This window comes from Gossypium raimondii, chromosome 1 (genome assembly GCF_025698545.1).
Source record: "Gossypium raimondii isolate GPD5lz chromosome 1, ASM2569854v1, whole genome shotgun sequence".
Taxonomy (NCBI): Eukaryota; Viridiplantae; Streptophyta; class Magnoliopsida; order Malvales; family Malvaceae; genus Gossypium; species Gossypium raimondii.
In genome coordinates, this window is record NC_068565.1 from 51,231,940 (window position 1) to 51,253,238 (window position 21,299).

General features: G+C 33.1%; 2 protein-coding genes and 1 pseudogene across 2 annotated transcripts; 2 read left to right on the forward strand and 1 right to left on the reverse strand.

Moving 5' to 3' along the window:
• The first annotated feature begins 4,928 nt into the window (after window positions 1–4,928).
• LOC105786459 (beta-glucosidase 44) lies at window positions 4,929–7,666 on the forward strand. The gene is made up of 11 exons (XM_052626297.1): window positions 4,929–5,151; window positions 5,246–5,304; window positions 5,426–5,501; window positions 5,611–5,682; window positions 5,831–5,918; window positions 6,022–6,274; window positions 6,357–6,472; window positions 6,589–6,806; window positions 6,897–6,928; window positions 7,174–7,276; window positions 7,389–7,666. The coding sequence occupies exons 1-11, from the start codon at window positions 4,929–4,931 to the stop codon at window positions 7,664–7,666; spliced, it is 1,518 nt and encodes a 505-aa protein (XP_052482257.1).
• Window positions 7,667–12,951: 5,285 nt separating this feature from the next.
• On the forward strand, window positions 12,952–15,772 carry LOC105787120 (beta-glucosidase 44-like; annotated as a pseudogene).
• Window positions 15,773–16,435: 663 nt separating this feature from the next.
• On the reverse strand, window positions 16,436–21,299 carry LOC105786460 (calcium-transporting ATPase 1, endoplasmic reticulum-type). Its single transcript, XM_012612912.2, has 8 exons — window positions 19,726–21,299; window positions 19,543–19,612; window positions 19,324–19,445; window positions 18,740–19,021; window positions 18,265–18,642; window positions 17,801–17,910; window positions 17,415–17,643; window positions 16,436–17,318 (listed from the first exon to the last, which is right to left on the reverse strand). Exons 1-8 carry the CDS (start codon window positions 21,136–21,138, stop codon window positions 16,737–16,739), a joined length of 3,186 nt encoding a protein of 1,061 aa, XP_012468366.1. The 5' UTR covers window positions 21,139–21,299; the 3' UTR covers window positions 16,436–16,736.

The following is a 21,299-nucleotide window of genomic DNA, read 5'->3' on the forward strand; positions in this document are numbered from 1 at the left end:
AAATTGGATTTGGATGTAATTACCTTCGTAATTACTCCAATTCTCAACCCCCTAAGAATTGAAAAGTGTAATTGGGGTGCTGACCCACCAATTACAATGGTTACCCAAACATGCCACCCTTGTGTTCTTACCAATTACTAGACGACTTTCCAGATACTACCTTACCACTATTCAAATCTCAATTAAATAAAGTATTCGTAATATATTCAAATATATTAGATTTACCAACAAGAATTGCGTGCAATGGTAAGGCACATTGAACTCCCAAGTGCTAACACATGTTCGACCCTTGGAGACACATTGTTGAGAAGTACAACTATAAACCCCGAATATGGACCCGTAAAACATATATAGAAAATATTAAAAAATAATTTTTTATACAAATTAAAATAAAAAAATTAAAGAATAGAACGGATAATGAATTTGAATATCGGAATTTATATTTATTATATGCAAAATAAAATGGATTCAATAATGAATATCCGAAAATTAAACCGGTTTTAGATAATAAATATCTAATGAAAATACTTAAATTTGAAATTTTTTGAAATCACAATATAGAAATTCACACACACATCCTTAAATTTCCAAATCCATTTTATTCATTACCATTCTTAAATTTTGTCAATACAACAATAATTCAAATCCAAGTTATTCTATTAAAAGTAAACACTCAATTAATAAGTTGTTCCAAACACATGCAATATAAGAATTTCTGGGTGAGTCACCTATCTTAATACTATTCTCATTCAAACACATTTAATTATGAAGATTTGATGAAATCCAATGCATTAATACTGATATTATGGCAACCACTACCATCCCTAATTATGATCTCTTTTACTTTACTACTTCAATAAACACCTTATGGAGGAGATAATTCAAAAGGACAAGCCATCCCTAATTAGAAAATATAGTGGTGAATTTCACTTTCATGAGGTTGATTGTGCATTTTGCTTTAAAGATGTTGCTTCTAACATTCTATACTTGTAGTTGGTTCACTTTTTTCCTTATTTTTTAATAATTATCATATTTATTCTTCTTGACACAATGTCTAGAATTACTCATAGCTCCTCCCCAACTCATAAATAGAAAGATAATACCTTTCAACGCACTCGAACTCACGTTCTCTTGTATTAGTAACAATGCTCATACAGTGAAATTCAAACTCGAAATTTCAAAATTTTAAAACCTATTTTTCTCATTGAGCCAGAACCTCATTAATTTATTATTCGAATTGTCATTGTGTTAATTACAACGACATTAATGAAATTAAACCTCTCATTATTTGTATATGCCATATGACTATTGTAACCATACACGTAAATAATCATATCACTTTTATCAAGATCCGATTATTTTGAATAACGATACTAAAACAAGTTATAGATATGGTGCATTTAAAAAATATAAAAAAATGTTGATTGAGTCTTACTTCAATTGGCATGGGCATTATTATCAATACAGGAATACATGGGTTCGAGTGTGCTGAAGTGCATTATCCTTCTATTTATAGGTTGGGGAGGGGCAATGGGTAGTTCTAAGCATTGTGTAAAAATATGAGATTGTTAAAAAATAAAAATAAAAAATATTCTTAATTGAAAAAAATCGATATCAAATCGAGTTACTAATTAACAATACAACTTGTTATGTTGTTTTAATAATAAAATATACAAATATATATTTTTAATAAATAAGGATTTCAATTTTTAACATATTGAAGCCTAACCTGAATTGAACTTGAATTAACAACTATAAAATTTTAAAATACGATTTAATCTAATCTATGAACACATCTATCCTGATCCATCCATCGTTTTTAGATTTAAAAAAAATGAAAATGAAATTAGAGATATTTTTTACTACTATTTGTAACAAGCCACTCATCATCTCAGCTGCTTTGGTCAGTCAACACCTTACCCAACTAACAGCTGACGCCATGGCCGGCAGCCGGCGGTCATTGCAAGGTAATGTATAAGCTTGACGTGTATGGATGATTGACTTGGTTGACTTTACATATCGGGCCGGATTCAGATCAAACTTACATATAGTATCAAGATCACGTCTATTTTTTAAACCCGATACGAAATATGAACCTTAAATTTTGTTCAAATAATTATTTCAAATTCTTTTTAATGCACTCATTTTTAACTCTAGAATGGGCAAATTGTTCCATGAAAAAAAAAAGTGATTTGCTCATTATACTTTTGAAAGTGAGCAAATAAAAATAATCAATAAAATGTTAAATATTTTCGTTAATATAGGACATGGTTCAAACTACGATTAATGAAAAAAATCAAATATGATATAATATTAAAAAGTTCAAATTTTTTCTAAAAATTAATAAAAATTTCAAAAAGATACATAATATTTAAAAATTAAAATATTGTTTAAAATTTGATGTTGCAAAGAAGAAAGATGTTGATTGGCAAATGGTTTGGAATAGAGAGCATGGTTGTGAAGTCAAGAGGGGGAGGAAATGATACATACTTGACTTGATGGACAAAAGTTGGCAACTGATTGGGATTCCCTGTCCACATGCATGTTGTGCCATATATCACGTCAATGAAGAGCCAGATGACTACCTATATACGTACTACCACAAGGAGACATACTTAAAGGCATACGAGTATACAATGCAAGCTATCAATGGCTTACATGAGTGGAAGAAATCTGGGATCCAACCTGTGCTGCCTCCAATTGAGAGGAATATGCCTGAGGGGACTAAGAAAAATAAGAGAATGGCTAAGGATGAACCACAAAAGCTTAAACCTAGACAGTTGAGTAGGAGAGGCTTAGTGATGAATTGCAGATATTGTGGAGAGCCTGGTCATAACATCAAGAGCAAAATGGATAGAAGTTCATGGACATTGCTTTGTGCCGTATCATACGAACATATAGCTTCATGACCAAGCAAAAACTCCACTATGCCCAAAGCAAATTGATAGGTCAAGTCTAGTTTACACCTTAGCAGATGCTTCACTTAAAGCATATTGGTGCAATCAATTCCAGCCATATCATAAACTTCTCAAATTGCAAAAGAAAGAATGACGCTATCAAATTCGGATAGAAGTTCATTAATCAAAATACAACATCCTTCTTAACGGGGGACATCACCCAAGTTCAAAACCTAAATAAAGTTGGCAGATTTTCAATCACCCACTTCTCACATTGATATGAAGTTACCAGCTACACGCCAATACCCCGTCCTTAATTATGCAAACTGCGAAATCCCACAACCTAGCTTAACTACTTCACAAACATCAAATGAAGATGCTATATTGAAGAACATGCAAAAGGGAAACAAACCCCAAAACCCTTTAGCAGTGGTAGATAGAAGGAAGGGTGTAAAGGGCTCTTCAGTGGAGAGAAGAAGCATTGCAAACAAGTGAATGAGACATACTGGAAGAAGATGAAGATGAATACTAGAGCAGATCCAGTAACACAGAACAAAACGGCAGGTGATGGTTGGTAAGAAGGAGAAACGGAAATGTAGCGGATGATGAGGCTCAATAAAGAAACAAATATAGAGGATTTTAGAGAGAGCTTTAAGAGTCCATAATTCGAAAATACCAAAAATCTCTTCACTAGTTTTGAATAATTCTTATTTATAGTGTCTCAAGAATAGGAGTTACATAGCTAACAATTAATGGGAGCAATGAAATTAATTTTCAATTACAATGACATTAATAGTTATAAGGGAATGGTGAAGGGTTTTGTTGGCGATGATGAAGGTGAATAGTTAAGAAGAGCTCACCATGTTTCTAAAAGAACGCTGAAGCACTGAATATTTGATCCACCAAACCAAATTATCTGGAACATCTCAAGATTGTAGATAACCCAAGAACCCTGCCATATTTTGGAGTTACTTCCACTTCTTATACTTTGGTGAAGTACTACCATGTAAAACATCTTTCACGGAATATATCTTGAAATACGAGGCGGTGATTATTTTTTAATAAGAAATATTCTGACTTATTCCAAACCTGAGCGACTCTCAATATAGTTGTTTTCAATGTAGAGGTTGTTTTGAATAAAAGTTGTTCTGTAGTGATAGTTTTCTTGAAAGAGTTTGTTCTGAATAATGACTTTCCTAAAAAAATTTCTAAACAAGAGTTGATTCAAACAAGGGTTATTCTAAACATAACTATTCTTAAAACATCATTATTCTAAACAAAAGTTGTTCTAAACTTTAACCGTTCTCAAATGACAACTACATTGGATGACAACTATTCTAAGCTAAAACCTTGTTCTAAACATAGCTGTTTAGACCGTAGCTATTCTCAAACAACGATTGTTTTGAAAAACAATTATTTTGAATAATTATTGCTTTTCCGAAAGAGATAATAAATGAAGCAACGCTGCTACTTGTTTTTCGCTTGGTAACACAGCTTCCTAAAACAATAGCTAAAACCAAATATCTACAAAGGAAAAGTTGCCTACAACTATAGGAAAACTTACAAGAGGTAAAGAAACCAAATAGATTTGAAGACTCCACCAATTTGAATACTGAAGAGCAAACATTCCATATAAGTAATAGCCATTGAAGAACTCCAACTATTTTGGTATAGGATGTCGGATTTTGAAATCTCCCTTTTTAATTTTCTTAAAGACAAAAAAGATTATTTGTATTCTCATTTTTGTTTCTTAAAATTTCTTTCTTTTTTTATAAATTATAGATATGATAATTTTTCCTTGTGGCTATGTATGTAGTTAGTTAAGAAAATTTATTTTACTATTTCATTCTAATTAAAATTCACATAGATTCTCTTAGCAAATAAAATATTTGACTTTTTATTGATTTAAATATCATTTAGATTTATTCTCTTAACCAAAAAATCATTCGATATCAAAATTTTCAGCTCTCCCCTATAAATAGGGATGGGTGCAATGTTTTTTATTCATTAAGAAAACAAGTCTCAACCACTATGGAGGTGTTAGTAATTTTACTTTCTTTCACTTTTTTGAGCTCGAATTTATGGGAAAATTCCAACGCACAACAACAACATTTTGACACTGGAGGATTGAGTAGAGATAGTTTTCCAGAGGGATTTTTATTTGGAACAGCGGCATCAGCGTATCAAGTAGAAGGAATGGCTAGCGAAGATGGTAGAGGACCTAGCATATGGGATGCATATGTCAAAATTCCAGGTTAAATAAAATCGATTCACTTTTCCTTTTCTTTTTCTTATTTGTGGAATTTTTTTTATTGTAATGTTAAAAGATGTGATATGGCTTGAAACAAGACATATTGCAAACAATGATACTGGTGAAGTTTCTATTGATCAATATCATCGCTATAAGGTGCCTTTTTCCATAGTCTTTTGCAATATGTTGCAAGAAAAGAAGTCACTTTCTTATAGTGCTCGAAACCTCCCATGTTCCCAATTTTAACACTACCAATTATCATTCCTCTTGTTTGCAGGAAGATGTTGATATGATGCAGACGCTGAATTTTGATGCCTATCGATTTTCAATCTCATGGTCGAGAATTTTTCCAAGTATATAAACAATTTGTCTCAATTATTTTAACAATCAACTAAGTCAAAATATTTACCATATACATTTCAAGGCTAATTGTTGAAAAAATCATAATTTTCTGTCTTGTAGATGGGACGGGAGAGGTAAATTGGAAAGGAGTTGACTACTACAATAGATTGATTGACTATTTGCTTGAAAAAGGTATATATACATGTTGAGCATAGCAGAATCTAAGACTTTCAATAGCTTAATAAAAAAAAGAAAATACTTAAAATTTGGACCATGCAAATGATACATGACAGCATTATAGCTATGCCTTCATAAACTGTAACATGTGGCATGAACGCAGGTATCACTCCACATGCAAATTTGTATCACTACGACTTACCGCTAGCACTTCAAGAAAAATATCTAGGTTTGCTGGATAGACAAGTTATGTAAGTTCAAAGACAATGAATATTTTTCAAAGAAAAAGAAGCTAATATTTGAGAACATTTGCTTAAATTGTAAAATAATTTTCCTATGGTTTGAATTTTGTAGCCAGGATTTTGCTGATTATGCGGAGTTTTGTTTCAAGACATTTGGTGATAGAGTAAAGACTTGGATGACATTCAATGAACCAAGAGTGGTTGCTGCTCTTGGTTTTGACAATGGCATTAACCCTCCTAATAGATGCTCGAAGCAATTTGGAAATTGCACGGATGGAAACTCTTCCACGGAGCCTTATATTGCAGCACATCATTTGATTTTAAGTCATGCTGAAGCTGTTAAAAGATATCGAGAAAAATATCAAGTAATTGTTTTGAAATTTTGGTTTTTAACTTCTAACACACTTACTTAATGATGAATTTGACGAGTTCTCTTTCTTTTTTTAGGATAAACAAAATGGAAGAATTGGTATTTTCTTGGATTTTGTTTGGTACGAACCTCTAACAAGATCTAAAGCTGACAACTATGCTGCACAAAGAGCAAGAGACTTTCATATTGGATGGTAAAATCTGTGATAAATAATAGACAAATTAGTCATCCGACCTATTTGTTTATACATTTTTAAACATATTGTTATTGAAGTATAGTCTTCAGATTATTGTGAATTTGATTTTGTAGGTTTTTGCACCCTCTCGTTTATGGAAAATATCCAAGGACGATGCAAAAAATTGTAGGAGAAAGACTTCCAAAATTCACCAAAAGCGAAGTGGAGAAAATAAAAAATTCCTTTGATGTCCTTTGTCTAAACCATTATACTTCTTACTACATATATGATCCACATCGACCTCCATCCAATGTGACTGGTTACCAACAGGATTGGAATGCTGGGTTTGCTTGTATTTCATCACCCTTTTTTTCACACCAACATGATTTTTTTTTTCTATTTCCATAATATGAACTTACTAGTTTATGTTTTCAATTAACAGATGAACGTAATGGAGTGCCAATCGGTCGCCGGGTAATCATTGTGCAATTATATCAACTCTTCCAAACTATTAATGTTTTTTACACAACAATAAATACCATTACGTCAATTAGGTTATCAACTTTTCCAAACTTATAAATCTTTTTGTGAGGTTTATCCAAAAAAAATTGATTATAAAACTCTTGAGTAAAATTAATATTATCTCTAAAATTAAAACTTGATGGGTTAATCATGTCAATTTTAAAACAAGTGTTAATATTAATGCACAAGAAATGCAGGCCCACTCAGAATGGCTTTATGAAGTTCCATGGGGTATGTACAAGGTTGTAACATATGTCAAAGAACGTTATGGTAATCCTAATATAATTCTCTCAGAAAATGGTGAGACAATGCATCTTTCAGCTCCAATATATTAATCTATTTGTTTGTCCTTTTTTTATTTATTTAAAGCAACCGTATTTAAATCTTACTTTGTTTTACTAATTAATGGCAGGAATGGACGATCCTGGCAATCTCACATTTCCTGAATCGTTATATGATAGCAATAGAGTGAACTTTTATAGAAGCTATTTGAAGGAATTGAAAAGAGCTATGGATGATGGAGCCAATGTTAGTGGCTACTTTGCTTGGTCAATTCTTGACAATTTTGAATGGTTATTGGGTTATACTTCAAGATTTGGTTTGGTTTACGTTGACCATAATGATCTCAAGAGATATCCCAAGTTATCAGCGTATTGGTTCAAACAAATGCTTGAAAGAAAGGATTCTTAGGACTAATTAAGATCATCTTTTAGGGTTTGTTTTAGGTTTTTTTTTTCTTTTTCATTATTTAAAATAATCTCTATCTAGAATATTTATTTTAGGAATTTTGTAATAAAACTATGTTGTGAGCCAAACTATGTTGCAAAACCATTTTATACTTTTGATTTTTTTTTCTTTATCAATTTATGTGTTGTCTATGTATTAAAAGACATAAAATTATTAACTAAAAATATATAGGGAATCAAAATAGTAAGTTAAACAAATATGGATTTTGATTAACTCTCCCCCTAATCAAACCATTTCAAGTACATGAAAATTACTCAAAAACATGTTTTAAATGTATTTCAACTTCCTTTGTTTTCTCTTCTAAGTATCCAAAGACAGTTTTCTCATCTATTTTTGACTGTAAGGTGTCCTGGTGGTTGTGGCACAAGTGTGCTGAGATTTGGGCTTGCATATGGTCCTTCCTAACGACCCGTGGTTGCTTTCCAAATGTTGTTTTCTAAGTGTGCTGAGTCTCTTGTTTCCTTTCACATCTTTATCACTTTCTCTCCTTTTTCACTTCATGAACGTGTTAATATAAGAAAACTCTACTTCAACATCTTTTTCATGCTTTTCCTACAATTTTACGTTAAAAAAAATGATGAAATTAATTTTGATGTTCTTACCTTGTTTTCTTGATTTCAAATCATAACTTAATTTTCTCTCTTCTCCAGCTTCTGTTTTCTTGAATCCAAGATGATATTCGTATTCACCATCGCTTCTCATTACTTTTTCATCTTGGTGGCTATGGTAATTCCTTTGAGTTTTAGGTGAAAAGGGTGAATTTTGTCGGAAAGTACTAAATTGAATAACTTTCAAAACTTCTTAGCTCTTTCATGGTGGTGGCGTGAATGATGGAGAACATGATGATAATTTCTTTTCATCTTTTTCCTTTTTATTTAACCATTAATTAATAACAAAGTATCTTATAATAAAATAATAATAACAAAAATATTTCAACCAATAAAATTTCAACAAATATTCACAAATTATTGTCATGATAATACATTATAGTTATCTTAATTTGGAAATGACCATTTTGCCCCTCATAATTCTCTACAATTCCACCCTTAAGTCATTCTTCACTTTTGGCAAAATTCTAGTTTAGCCCCTCTTATTTCTCCACTTATTCAATTTAGTCCTCATATACCAATTTAATCCACATTTTGGACCTTTCCACCTCTTGGTATTTTCACTTTTGGTCTCTCAACTTTTTGATATTTATGTTTTGACCCCACAAATTTTGAATATTTATACTAGGACCACAATACATTTCACATTTTTGTGATTTAATCCCTACTTTAAATTAATGCATCATAATGTAATTCTTTTATTGAACTAACTTTGGCATCCATCGGCTTTTTCTACTGATAATTTCTATTTTTATTTTTTGAAACTTCTAATGCATATATTTCTCAAAATTATCTTTTACAACAAAGGGTAGTTTTGAGATGTTACAATTTATGTGAATTTTATTTTACACATGTTAAAAAGAATAAAATTTTGTATATTAGGGTCTAAAATAAAGTATGGAGTTCAAATGTACCATTATGAAAATGAATTCTTATGGTGAAATGGTGCTTGTGATTGTTTATTTAGATTGGAAGTAAATATTGGTTTTAAAATGTTAATAAAACTTATGGAATAAATATATACATGAAATTTAAAAGAAAATTTTTAAATATTATTTATTGTGTTACACATGTAAGAATATCGAAATGTTAAATGTCATAAAAATACAATGTGAGTACAATTTTTTAACACCTAATATATATATATATATATATAATATTTTGGTATAAGGAAAAAGTAAAACACTCTAAAAAAATGCATAATGACTCCTACATGTAACCGGTTGTGATCTCTTTTATTTATTTAGTTTTTGATAAGCTAAAAAGTATCAAAAATATAAATAAAGACAAACAACGCACACCTATAAAGCCCTAAAACCCATTAACCCATACCACAACTTTAATCTTGCATAAATCCTAATCCTTAAATATCGAACCCATAAAACAAGCCCTAAAATCCATTAATCCATACCATATTCTCACACCAATATAAACCCTAAATGTTGAGAGTTAACAAAAACGGATTAAAGTTGACGAAAGATTCTCAAACATAAGTTAACTAATGCAACAATATTAATATCTATTATTGAAACTTTTAGACTCTATTTTTTGTAAAATTTTGTTTAGCTTTGATTAGAGTTTCATAAAATGCTTCAATTTTTGTAACAAATCAATAAATCCAAAAATTGATAAAATAATAGAGAAATTATATTTTCCATTATTTCCCATAAGTCAAACTACCGGCCTCTCTAAAACAAAAACTATTATAACGCTTAAAACAATCTGATTTAGATATCTAAATTTGATTAAATTCTGTTTTATTTAATTTCATTTTGAGAAAAATTATATTATTTTTGTATTTTCTAATTTTTTAAAATAAAAAAATTGTCTTCTCATGTTTATTTCTTAAATTTTCTTTTTATATAAATTATAAATATAATAGTATTTTTAGCTTTAACTATGTATGTAGTTAGTTTAGCAAAATTATTTTACTATTTCATGCTATTCAAATTTCATATAAATTCTTTTATCCAATAAGTTATTATATTAACTAAAAAATTAATATTAAAGTTTTCATTGCCTCTAAATACCTATAACAATTTATTTTTATTTATTAACAATACCAAGTCTTAACTACAATGAAGGGTTTAATAATTTTACCATATTTCATCAGTTTTAACTAGCTTAAATTTAAATATTCCAACAAAATTTTATATTAAAGTAAATAGTTAAAATTTATAACATGTATCATGAGAAAGGGAAGTAAAAGGTAAAAATATTATTTTAACATTTAATTTTAAAACATGTATTCTCTCACTTTTATATGCTATGATAATTTTATTATATCAATTTTGTAAATTCACCAATAGAATTGGTGGCGTGCTCTATCAAAATCATAAATAAAATTATTACACAAAAAAATATTAGATCTCTAATTATTTTATAATTTCTATATTCTACCTATTTGTTAGTTTTTTTTTTCTTGATTAAATTATTACACATTTTAAGCATTTGCAAACAATGTTATAATCTGCAAAATCTAACAATCCCTCACAAAAAAGTGTCCCTTTACCAAGTACAAATCACCAAAATCTCATATCGATAACATAATAATTCTATATCACTAGACCCCAAAAACCCCCCTCTGTTATTTTGCCTTCTAAAAAGCAATTGTGCAAGCAACCGAAACATAAGCCCCATATAACCAAAGATCCTATAGAAACTAACAGCCAACCAATTCTTCAGAAGAAACTCAGTAACATCGCTCATGATATATTCACCACCATGCCTTAAACATTCTAGGCTTTTTTATTCCAACTAACGCCAAAGTAGAGGCCATCTCATTTCCGTGCTTCTCAGCCTTCGAGAAGGAAACATTACCTACTCTATCCATTCTGTTTTTGATATCCTTGAAGATAGATTGTAGCATCCATGGTCTCAGCCTTTTTTTTCAATTCAACTAAACACCTCATTTGATCCAATCTCAATGATTAGAGAGCCTTTACCTTTCCAGCCCATTACTAAATACACATCCAAAGCAATGATGATCGCTCCAATCTTGGCTGCAATAGAGTCCTTTGCTACAACTAGACCCGAAAATAATGCCCTTGCCACCCATCCGCGTCTCTTAACACCCCTCCACACCCGGCTTCATCCTCGTTCGCCCCTCCACTTACATTAAATTTACCCAACCATACCTCAGAGGACACCATAACAGGTCACCCATCCCAATTTTTTTTTAATCACACCAGCTTCTATACGGACACATCCACCATGATCTCTCTTGCACTCTTAATTCCTCTTGAACAGCCCTAACCCACATCAATGCCCGCATCTTGGAGTGAAATAACAAATTGTCTATTGTAGACCACTTCCTTTCAAACACCAACTCGTTCCTTACCAGCCACACGGACCAGCATGCCGTTGTCACCGATATCAGCCATAGACTTTTGCACACGCCTTTAAACTTCACATTATTACATAAAGAGTAAAAATCTAAGAAACCATCAACTGGATTCCATTCAACATCCCACCACTCAAAATCTTTCGCCAAAACCCTTCAATGAATTTGCATTTGAGTGAAAGGTGCCATGGTTGTGCATGCTGAGATATGGGTTTGCTTATGGTCCTTCCTAACGACCAGTGGTTGTTTGTCCAGTGCTAGTCCTCGGCCTTCCCGTCACAAGGGAACAGACAGGTTTGGATCGTGTTTTTCTTAGTCATTTCCTGCTCTTTGGCAATGAGATCTCATTCAATGGCAAATGTGTCGACAACCTTCAAACGTTTGATACTAGTAAGCTTCTTAGGTTGTGTTGGTGGTCGGATTCTTGATTCTTAATGGATGATGTCTTTGCAGATACTAATGTCATTTGCTGCGTGGTAAATACTTACGGGGCTTGTCCGGATATGAGGTGGTTCCCTCCCAATGTTGGTGCACTGAAATTTAATGTTGATGCTGCAGTTCGGGGTAACCATGGTCCTGGCATTATTGGTGGGATCCGACAAGATCATGAAGGCAGAACCTTGCTTATTTTCTCTAGATCCGCGGGGCTCGTTGGTCTAGTGCTAGTTGAAGTCACTGCGATCAAACAAACTATTTGTGTTTTCGCTGTGTCCTAATGGTCGGGGAAGAACAAGCTGATTGTGAAAAGCGACTGCAGCAATGTTTCTTGGTTCAACAACCTTATCACTGCTCTTGTTCCGGTAAAAGTATCGTACCTTTGTGCTTGACTTTTCCTGTCGCTCGTGAGACGGAAATTAAACTGGTTCCGGGAGACGCTAACGGTACTACAAATAGGCTTGCCAAAGTTGGGACCAAGAGGCCCTCTGATCTACTCTCTATGTTAGTAATTGGTTATGGCTTGGATGGGCGATACACATCGTGACCATAGAGGCATCTGCCTGGCTTCGATTGTGTTGGATAACATGTGATTAATATTTATTAATGAAATTGTTAAATTTTAGGTGATATTAGGTAAATTTCACATAATGTTTGAAACAATTAAACAACTCAATGAATAAAAGAATCAACAAATTAATAATTTTTTCTACACATTTAGTTATATTTGTAAATTTGATCGAATTCTGTTTTTATTGAAGTACATTTGAGATAATATTACATGATAGTTTTTTTTAATTTTCTTAAACATAAAAACAAATAATTTTTTTTAGATTATAGATATGGTAATTTTTCCTTTGACTATGTATGCAATTAATTAAGAAATTTTATTTTACTATTTCTTTCTATTCATTTAGATTCTCTTATCAAATAAAATATTATATAAAAGATTTGATTTTTTTTATTTGATTTAAATATGATTTAAATTTATTCTCTTAACTAAAAAATCATTAGATATAAAAAATTTCATCTCTCCTCTTTATAAATAGGGATGGATGCAATCTTTTATTATTCATTAACAAAACAAGTTTAACCACCGTGAAGGTGTTAGTAATTTCACTATCTATCACTTTTTTTAGCTCAAATTTATGTGCGAATTCCAACGCTCAAGAACAACATTTTGACACTGAAACCTTGAATGGAGATAGCTTTTTAGAGGGATTTTTATTTGGAACAGCGGCATCAGCGTATCAAGTAGAAGGAATGGCTAGCGAAGACAGTAGAGGACCTAGCATATGGGATGCATATGTTAAAGTTCTAGGTTGAATAAAATCGTTTCACTCTTCCTTTACTTTTCTTTTTTTGGAATTTTTTTATTGCAATGTTAAAAGATGTGATATGACTTGAAACAAGACATATTGCAAACAATGATACTGATGAAATTTCTATTGATCAATACCATCGTTATAAGGTGCCTTTTTCCTTTTTATTTTGCGATATATTGCAAGAAAATAAGTCACTTTCTTGTTAGTGTTTCAAACTTTCCATGTTCCCAGTTTTAAAACTACCAATTACCATTCTTATTGTTTGCAGGAAGATGTTGATTTGGTGCAGATGTTGACTTTTGATGCCTATCGATTTTCGATCTCATGGTTAAGAATTTTTCCAAATATATAAACTATTTATCTCAATTATATTAAGAATCAACTAAGTCAAAATATTTACCATATACATTTCAAAGCTAATTGCTGAAAAAAATCATACTTTTTCGTATAGATGGGACAGGAGAGATAAACTGGGAAGGAGTTGACTACTACAATAGATTGATTGACTATTTGCTTGAAAATGGTATATATACATGTTGAGCATAGCAGAACCTAAGATTTTCAATAGCTTAATAAAAAATAAAATTCTTAAATTTTGGACCAAACAAATGATACATGATAGCATTATAGCTATGCGTTCATAAACTGAGTGAAATCTGTTGTGGCATGAACACAGGTATCACTCCACATGCAAATTTGTATCACTATGATTTACCACTAGCACTTCAAGAAAAATATCTAGGTTTGCTGGATAGGCAAGTTATGTAAGTTCAAAGACGATCAATGTTTTTCAAAGAAAAAGAAGCTAATATTTGAGAACTTTTGCTTAAATTATAAATTAATTTTACTATGGTTTGAATTTTGTAGCCAAGATTTTGCTGATTATGCGGAGTTTTGTTTCAAGACATTTGGTGGTAGAGTAAAGACTTGGATGACATTCAATGAACCAAGAGTGGTTGCTGCTCTTGGTTTTGACAATGGCATTAACCCTCCTAATAGATGCTCGAAGCAATTTGGAAATTGCACGGATGGAAACTCTGTCACGGAGCATTATATTGCAGCACATCATTTGATTTTAACTCATGTTGAAGCTGTTAAAAGATATCGCGAAAAATATCAAGTAATTTTTTTGAAATTTTGGTTTTTAACTTCTAACGCACTTATTTAATGATGAATTTGACGAGTTCTCTTTCCTTTTTAAGGATAAACAAAATGGAAGAATTGGTATTTTCTTGGATTTTGTTTGGTATAAACCTCTAACAAGATCTAAAGCTGACAACTATGCTGCACAAAGAGCAAGAGACTTTCATATTGGATGGTAAAATTTGTGATAAATAATAGACGAATTCGTCATCCCACCTATTTGTTTATACGTTTTTCAACATATTGTTATTGAATTATAGTCTTCAAATTATTGTAAATTTGATTTTGTAGGTTTTTGCACCCACTCGTATATGGAAAACATTCAAGGACGATGCAAAAAATTGTAGGAGAAAGACTTCCAAAATTCACCAAAAGTGAAGTTTTTACTTTTTACTACATATATTTTTACTTTTTACTTTTACTTTTTACTTTTGATGTCCTTTGTCTAAACCATTATACTTTTTACTACATATATGATCCACATCGACCCCCATCAATAAATGCCATTATGTCTATTACATTATCAACTTTTTTAAATCCGTGAGGTCTATCCAAAAATAATAATAATAATTATTAAACTCTTGAGCAAAATGATGAAATTAATATTATCTCTAAAATTATAAATTGATGGCATTTTCAATTTTCACTATTGTTAATCATGTCAATTTTAGCACAAGTGTTAATACTAATGCACAAGAAATGCGGACCCACTCAGAATGGCTTTATGAAGTTCCATGGGACATGTACAAAGTTGTAACATATGTCAAAGAATGTTACGATAACCCTAATATAGTTCTCTTTGAAAATGGTGAGACATGCATCTTTAAACTCCAATATAATCTATTTGTTTGTCCTCTTTTATTTATTTAAAGCAACCGTATTTGAATCTTAAACTTTGTTTTGCTAATTAATGGCAGGAATAGACGATCCTGGCAATCTCACATTTCCAGAATCGTTATATGATAGCAATAGAGTGATCATTTATAGAAGCTATTTGAAGGGATTGAAAAGAGCTATGGATGATGGAGCCAATGCTAGTGGCTACTTTGCTTGGTCAGTTCTTGACAATTTTGAATGGTTATTGGGTTACACTTCAAGATTTGGTTTGGTTTACGTTGACCATAATGATCTCAAGAGATATTCCAAGTTATCAGCATATTGGTTCAAGCAAACGCTTGAAAGAAAGGATTCTTAGAGTTGAAACAAAATTAATTTTAGGGTGTCAATATTGTTTTAGGGGTTTTTTATTATCTTATTTTGGTTTTAACTTTTTATTATTTAGAATAAGGGTTTTAGACATTTTGTAATAAAGCTATCTTATGAGCCAAATTTTAATCATACATTTTACATTTATGCAAAAAAAATGTTAATTAGCAAGACTATTTTATATTTTAGAATTTTTTTCTTTTATCAAAATTATGAATCAAAATAATATCGGAACAATTTATAAGTTTGAACCATTTTGTTTTTGGTTATCTCCTTATTTTTCGTGTATGCAGATTTATTTTTATTTATTTGTAAAGGAAAATTGAATCTTCAAAGATTTTGACCTTTCTTTTGCTTCACATTTGATGCTTGACATTTTATTCTGATTTTATTCTCCCTAAGGAGATGAACCGACTTTGTTTTTGTTCCTTTTATTATTTTTTGTTTCTTTTTTCTAAAATAAAATTAATATAATATACATAATATACATAATTTGTGATTTATAAAATATATATAAAAAATATAAAGTGTATAATAAGTGATAATAAATATCAATGCAGTAAATGCAATTAACTTCACTCATAGAAGCCGCAGATGTACATTTTAATAAATATAAGATAATTTAAAGTTATTGCACATCTAAACAAATTACTAACTCAGAAAAGTTTCCTTTTGCATTTTCTGACAAAAAAAAATGAGTTTGAATCATGAAAAACCTAGTAAAAAAAAGCAATAAAGGCATAGTTTAGCTTTAGCTAGTTCTTTGTGGTCCAAACCGCCCCCCCTTTCCTGAAATTAAGTGAGGGAGTTACAGATAAAACCAATAATACATTATATAACACACAGATTGTAAAAACGCCATGTTAGAGGACAGTTCCCAAGAATTTTAATCATTTTAGAGGCTAGCATTGGCTGTCTAGTATCCACTTATCGGATTTATACCATATCTGTCTTCACTCTGTTTTGGGTTTCAAAGGTCTTTGACTGGACGATCTCATCCGCCGTCCCAACCTCCCTACGAACTTCAACACTTCGTCGATCAAAATCACAGGGAATGCGACAGCCAGAACCAGCAGCCATTCGTTAAAGCTTAAAGGTACGATACCGAATACTTGAGCAAGGAATGGCACATAGAGGATCAAGAAGTGCAGGCCGAATGACACAGACATGGCGAGGAGGAGCCAAGGGTTGACCCATGGAGGCATTGTCAAGAGACTTCCATCTTCAGAGAGGGCATTAAGGGAGTTGAACATTTCGATGGCAACTAAAACCGAGAGGGAAAGTGTCATTGCTTTTACTTTGCCGCCTTGGAAGTAATCGCATGGATTATTTTCAAAGGAGAAGACTTGGTTCCCGGCTGTGAAAGGTGAAACAGTGAAATTTTTCCAGGATGAGCACTGGGCCCAGTTGGCGAGCTGGGGGTATGTGACAAGGGTGTGGCCGTCCCCGCTAAGATCAATGCCCAAGAAGGAACCGTGTGTATACCAAATGATGAAGACGCCAACAGTTGCTACTCCAACATATAGTCCAATAACCTGTGTGAAACAATGATATAAGATCAAGAACTCAATCCCATTAAATCATCGAGAAAAACATACTCGTAAATTCAAGCAAAGGTTTAGACCAGCTACCAGATAGCGGAATAAAATCCAAGCAGTGATGAGTGAATCATCACTTCTCCGAGGAGGCTTCTTCATGATATCCTTGTCCGGAGGATTGAATCCCAAAGCTGTTGCAGGTGGTCCATCCGTAACAAGATTAACCCAGAGAAGTTGAACTGGAATCAGGCCCTCAGGTATACCCAATGCTGCTGTTAGGAATATGGAGGCAACCTCACCGATATTTGACGAGATCATGTACCTGAAATAATATGTCTTAGCATCAACGAACTCCGAAAAAATTATTATAGGCAGCAATCAATGTTCGAGAAAATCGAGGAAGGATACATTTGCATGTATTATTGACTATATTGCATAACCTTCAAACTCTAAAAGCATGATAAAAGCTTAAAACCAACCTGATAAAAGCTTTCATGTTGTCGTAAATGGATCTTCCTTCACCGACGGCAGAAACAATTGTACTGAAATTGTCATCTGCCAACACCATGTCAGAAGCTTCCTTTGCTACCTGGCAGACGACAAGAATTTAAATGATTTGAGGAAAAAAAATAATAAGGGATAGATAAAAGAGAAACAAAAAAGCATGAACTAGAACAGAGCATCATGAACAATAACAAATCTTGGTCCCCTCCAACTAATCCGATGAATACGTTCATTTCCAAGCACCCAGCCATTGATATCCACTCCAATTGACAAACATGAAATATTAGTATTAAGCTTAGTGTTCTTCCAGTTAAATTTGCTTTTCAGTTGTCTTTGTAAATAATTACGCTTTCATCTCTTGTACTTTAAAACTTGATATGGAGGTACACTTTGAAAAGAAAATCTGAAATTAGTGAACCGAATTTGTTTATAGAAATACCTCCGTTCCAGCAATGCCCATAGCAATTCCAATATCAGCTAGTTTCAAGGCAGGTGCATCATTTACTCCATCACCAGTCATAGCAACCACCTCTCCATCTTCCTTTAGCAATCTCACTATCTCTTGCTTGTGTCTCGGTTCAGCCCTAGAAAATAGAAGCCCACCACTTTGTCTCAGATGAGCTTTCTGATCTGAAAGTGCCATAAACTCCTTCCCAGTTAAACTTTTTGAACTGATGTCTTCCATCGGCCCAAAAACACCTATTTCACGGCATATAGCTTCTGCTGTATTTTTGTTATCTCCGGTTATAACCATAACACGAATGCCAGCTGCTTTACAGTCCTCAATTGCTTGATGTACCTCTTGACGTGGAGGGTCCTACAAACATTTAATGGCACCAACGAGCCGAGTTAGTTCATCAGAGAAACATATAATGAGGAATTGTAAGTGAAGACAGTGATTCATTACAACTCACCCTTAGTCCAACCAAGCCAACAAAAGTAAGATTGCTCTCAATTGATGGATAGTTGGATGGGTCAAGTAATAGGGCATGAGCTGGATGATCATCACTACCATCATAGGTTTCAAACTCAGGGAGCTCATCTTTGTATGCGAAACCCAAGCAACGCAATGCACCACTTGACATATCTTGAAGAGCATTGGAAACAAGAATCCTTGAATTTTGATCGAGTGGTACAACAGAGCCATCAAGCAACTGCATCTTTGAGCTTCTCTCCAGTAAGTTCTCTACAGCTCCCTGCCGAAATAAGTGATTAAAGTTAAAGTTACAATAGATGTAAGAAACATTAACATAAACCATGCAAATGTTAAACAGCAGCAATAAGTACCATAGATCATTCAAAACCACATCATGCCCATCATTTTTTAACTTAACTAGGCAAAAAATTCAAATTTCAACTGAGAAAAGAAAAACAGATCAGCAGGGCCATCTGCAACTAAAAACAAGCATTTGCTGGCGTTCCACAAGATAATCAAATAGCGAAAAATAACTATGGCTTCTATGTAATAAGAAAATCTCGAGTGAGATAGCAATAGTACCTTCACTAACAATGACCTTCTTCCTGATTTGGACTTGACAATAACACCCATTGACTTCCTATCACGATCAAACTCAAGGGTTGCAATCCGATGCTCATACTCATTCCACCATTGACAACAACCTTAAGATCACATTAAGTAACATATCTAAGTTTACAAGTCATAATGCTAGAAAGGAATGATAAAAGAATTAGAGAAGCATGTGAAAATCCAACATACGTAGAACATCATTGCCAGCTGCTCCACCACTATACAATCCCTTTGGGAGACCCATTTTCTCAACAAGAACCTGCATAGAGATGAACCAGAGATAAAGTTACTATAAGCCTACTTCAGAGCAGATATAGATCAACATATATACATACATCAAATCCAATGATGAGAGCTTCACTGAACACTGACCTTTATGGCGGCCTCAGTAGGCATTCCATGAGCTACATACTTATTGTCAGAATGCGTTACACCAGCATCATTACATATAGCAGAAATCTTGGCAATTGTTTCAAGATTAGCATCCATTCCACCACTTGGCCAACCATGTATTTTCCCATCAGAAGGATTATACGTTGTGCCATCAACCCTAAAATTTCTCAAACTACTAGCATGACCCCCCATAGCCACAAGCTTAGCTACTGCCATCTGATTGGTCGTCAAGGTACCTGTTTTATCAGAGCAAATCACAGTCGTGCACCCTAATGTCTCAACACTCGGTAGCTTCCTCACCAACGCATTCTTTTGAGCCATTTTTCGTGTCCCAAGTGCTAAACAAGTGGTGATAACTGCCGGCAATCCTTCGGGAATAGCGGCAACAGCCAACGCCACAGCAATTTCAAAATAATACGTACATTTCTCAAACGAAAACTTGAAATTCCTAGGCCAACCATCAATATATTCCCAACTGAGAAAATATTTAACATTAATTAACCAAACAAAAATACAAATTACCCCAATTATCATAGTTAGAACCTCCGCAAACTCGTTCAGCTTCTTCTTCAACGGCGTATCTTCTTCACTTTGCGACGCCACGTGGATCTGAGTATGAACTTTACCGATCTCCGTCTCCATCCCAATTTGAGTAACCAAACAGAAACAATTTCCGTTAACCACCGTTGTTCCGGCGAAAACCATACTTCGTTTACCTTGAATATCAGCGTCTTCGCTAACTGACTTGTTAGTTTTATTAACCGCCTCGCTCTCACCCGTTAACGAACCTTGCTCGACTCTCAAAGTCGAACTAACTAACTCCAAAACCCTCATGTCGGCAGGAACTTTATCCCCTACTTTGAGTTCCACAATATCACCAGGAACAAGCTCTTTGGCCGGCAAACTAGGTATTTTGATTCCATCACGAATCACCGTAGCTTGCTCCGATTGGATCTCTTTCAAAGCTTCCAACGCTTTCTCAGCGTTATTTTCTTGCCAAACGCCCACGATCGCGTTTACGATCAAGATCAGAAAAATCACCAACGGTTCAACGAACGCCGTAATTTCCATTTCACCGCCTTCGTCACCGTCATACCAAGCGAGCACAAAAGAAACAACCGCCGCCAGCAGTAAGATTCGAACTAAAGTGTCGTTAAATTGTTCCATGATTAAACTCCATATTGACTGCCCTTCATGCTTTTCCAACTCGTTATTTCCATAGATCCTGCGCCGATTCTCAACTTCCGCCGTTGATAATCCCGATTTCTGACTAACATCGTAATGCTTCTCGCATTCATGGATATCTTTGGCCCAAGCGGGGAACACATCTGGATCTGTTGGTTTAGAGTTGACAAACTCTCGTTTTCCATGATTTTCCCCTCCTTTTCCCATTTTTTCGATCTTTTTTACAATACGAAGATCGAATTTGAGAAAATCTAGGGTAAGGGAGGACGATTAAAATCTGTTTGGTTACCGAGAAAAAAGGACGAGAAAATGGAAGTTTTGGTTTTCACTGTAACCAAGGCAGTTGTGCTATTTGCTGTTTCCCACTG

Excerpts from the sequence above, each read along its gene's own strand:
- LOC105786459 (XM_052626297.1), top strand. The coding sequence starts at position 4,929 with ATGGAGGTGTTAGTAATTTTACTTTCTTTCACTTTTTTGAGCTCGAAT. Across the intron at positions 5,502-5,610 it reads ATGGTCGAGAATTTTTCCAA|ATGGGACGGGAGAGGTAAAT; the intron begins GTATATAAACAA and ends TCTGTCTTGTAG. Across the intron at positions 6,807-6,896 it reads TTGGAATGCTGGGTTTGCTT|ATGAACGTAATGGAGTGCCA; the intron begins GTATTTCATCAC and ends TTCAATTAACAG.
- LOC105786460 (XM_012612912.2), bottom strand. The coding sequence starts at position 21,138 with ATGGGAAAAGGAGGGGAAAATCATGGAAAACGAGAGTTTGTCAACTCT. Across the intron at positions 19,613-19,725 it reads CTACTGAGGCCGCCATAAAG|GTTCTTGTTGAGAAAATGGG; the intron begins GTCAGTGTTCAG and ends ATCTCTATGCAG. Across the intron at positions 19,022-19,323 it reads GAAGGTCATTGTTAGTGAAG|GGAGCTGTAGAGAACTTACT; the intron begins GTACTATTGCTA and ends TTATTTCGGCAG.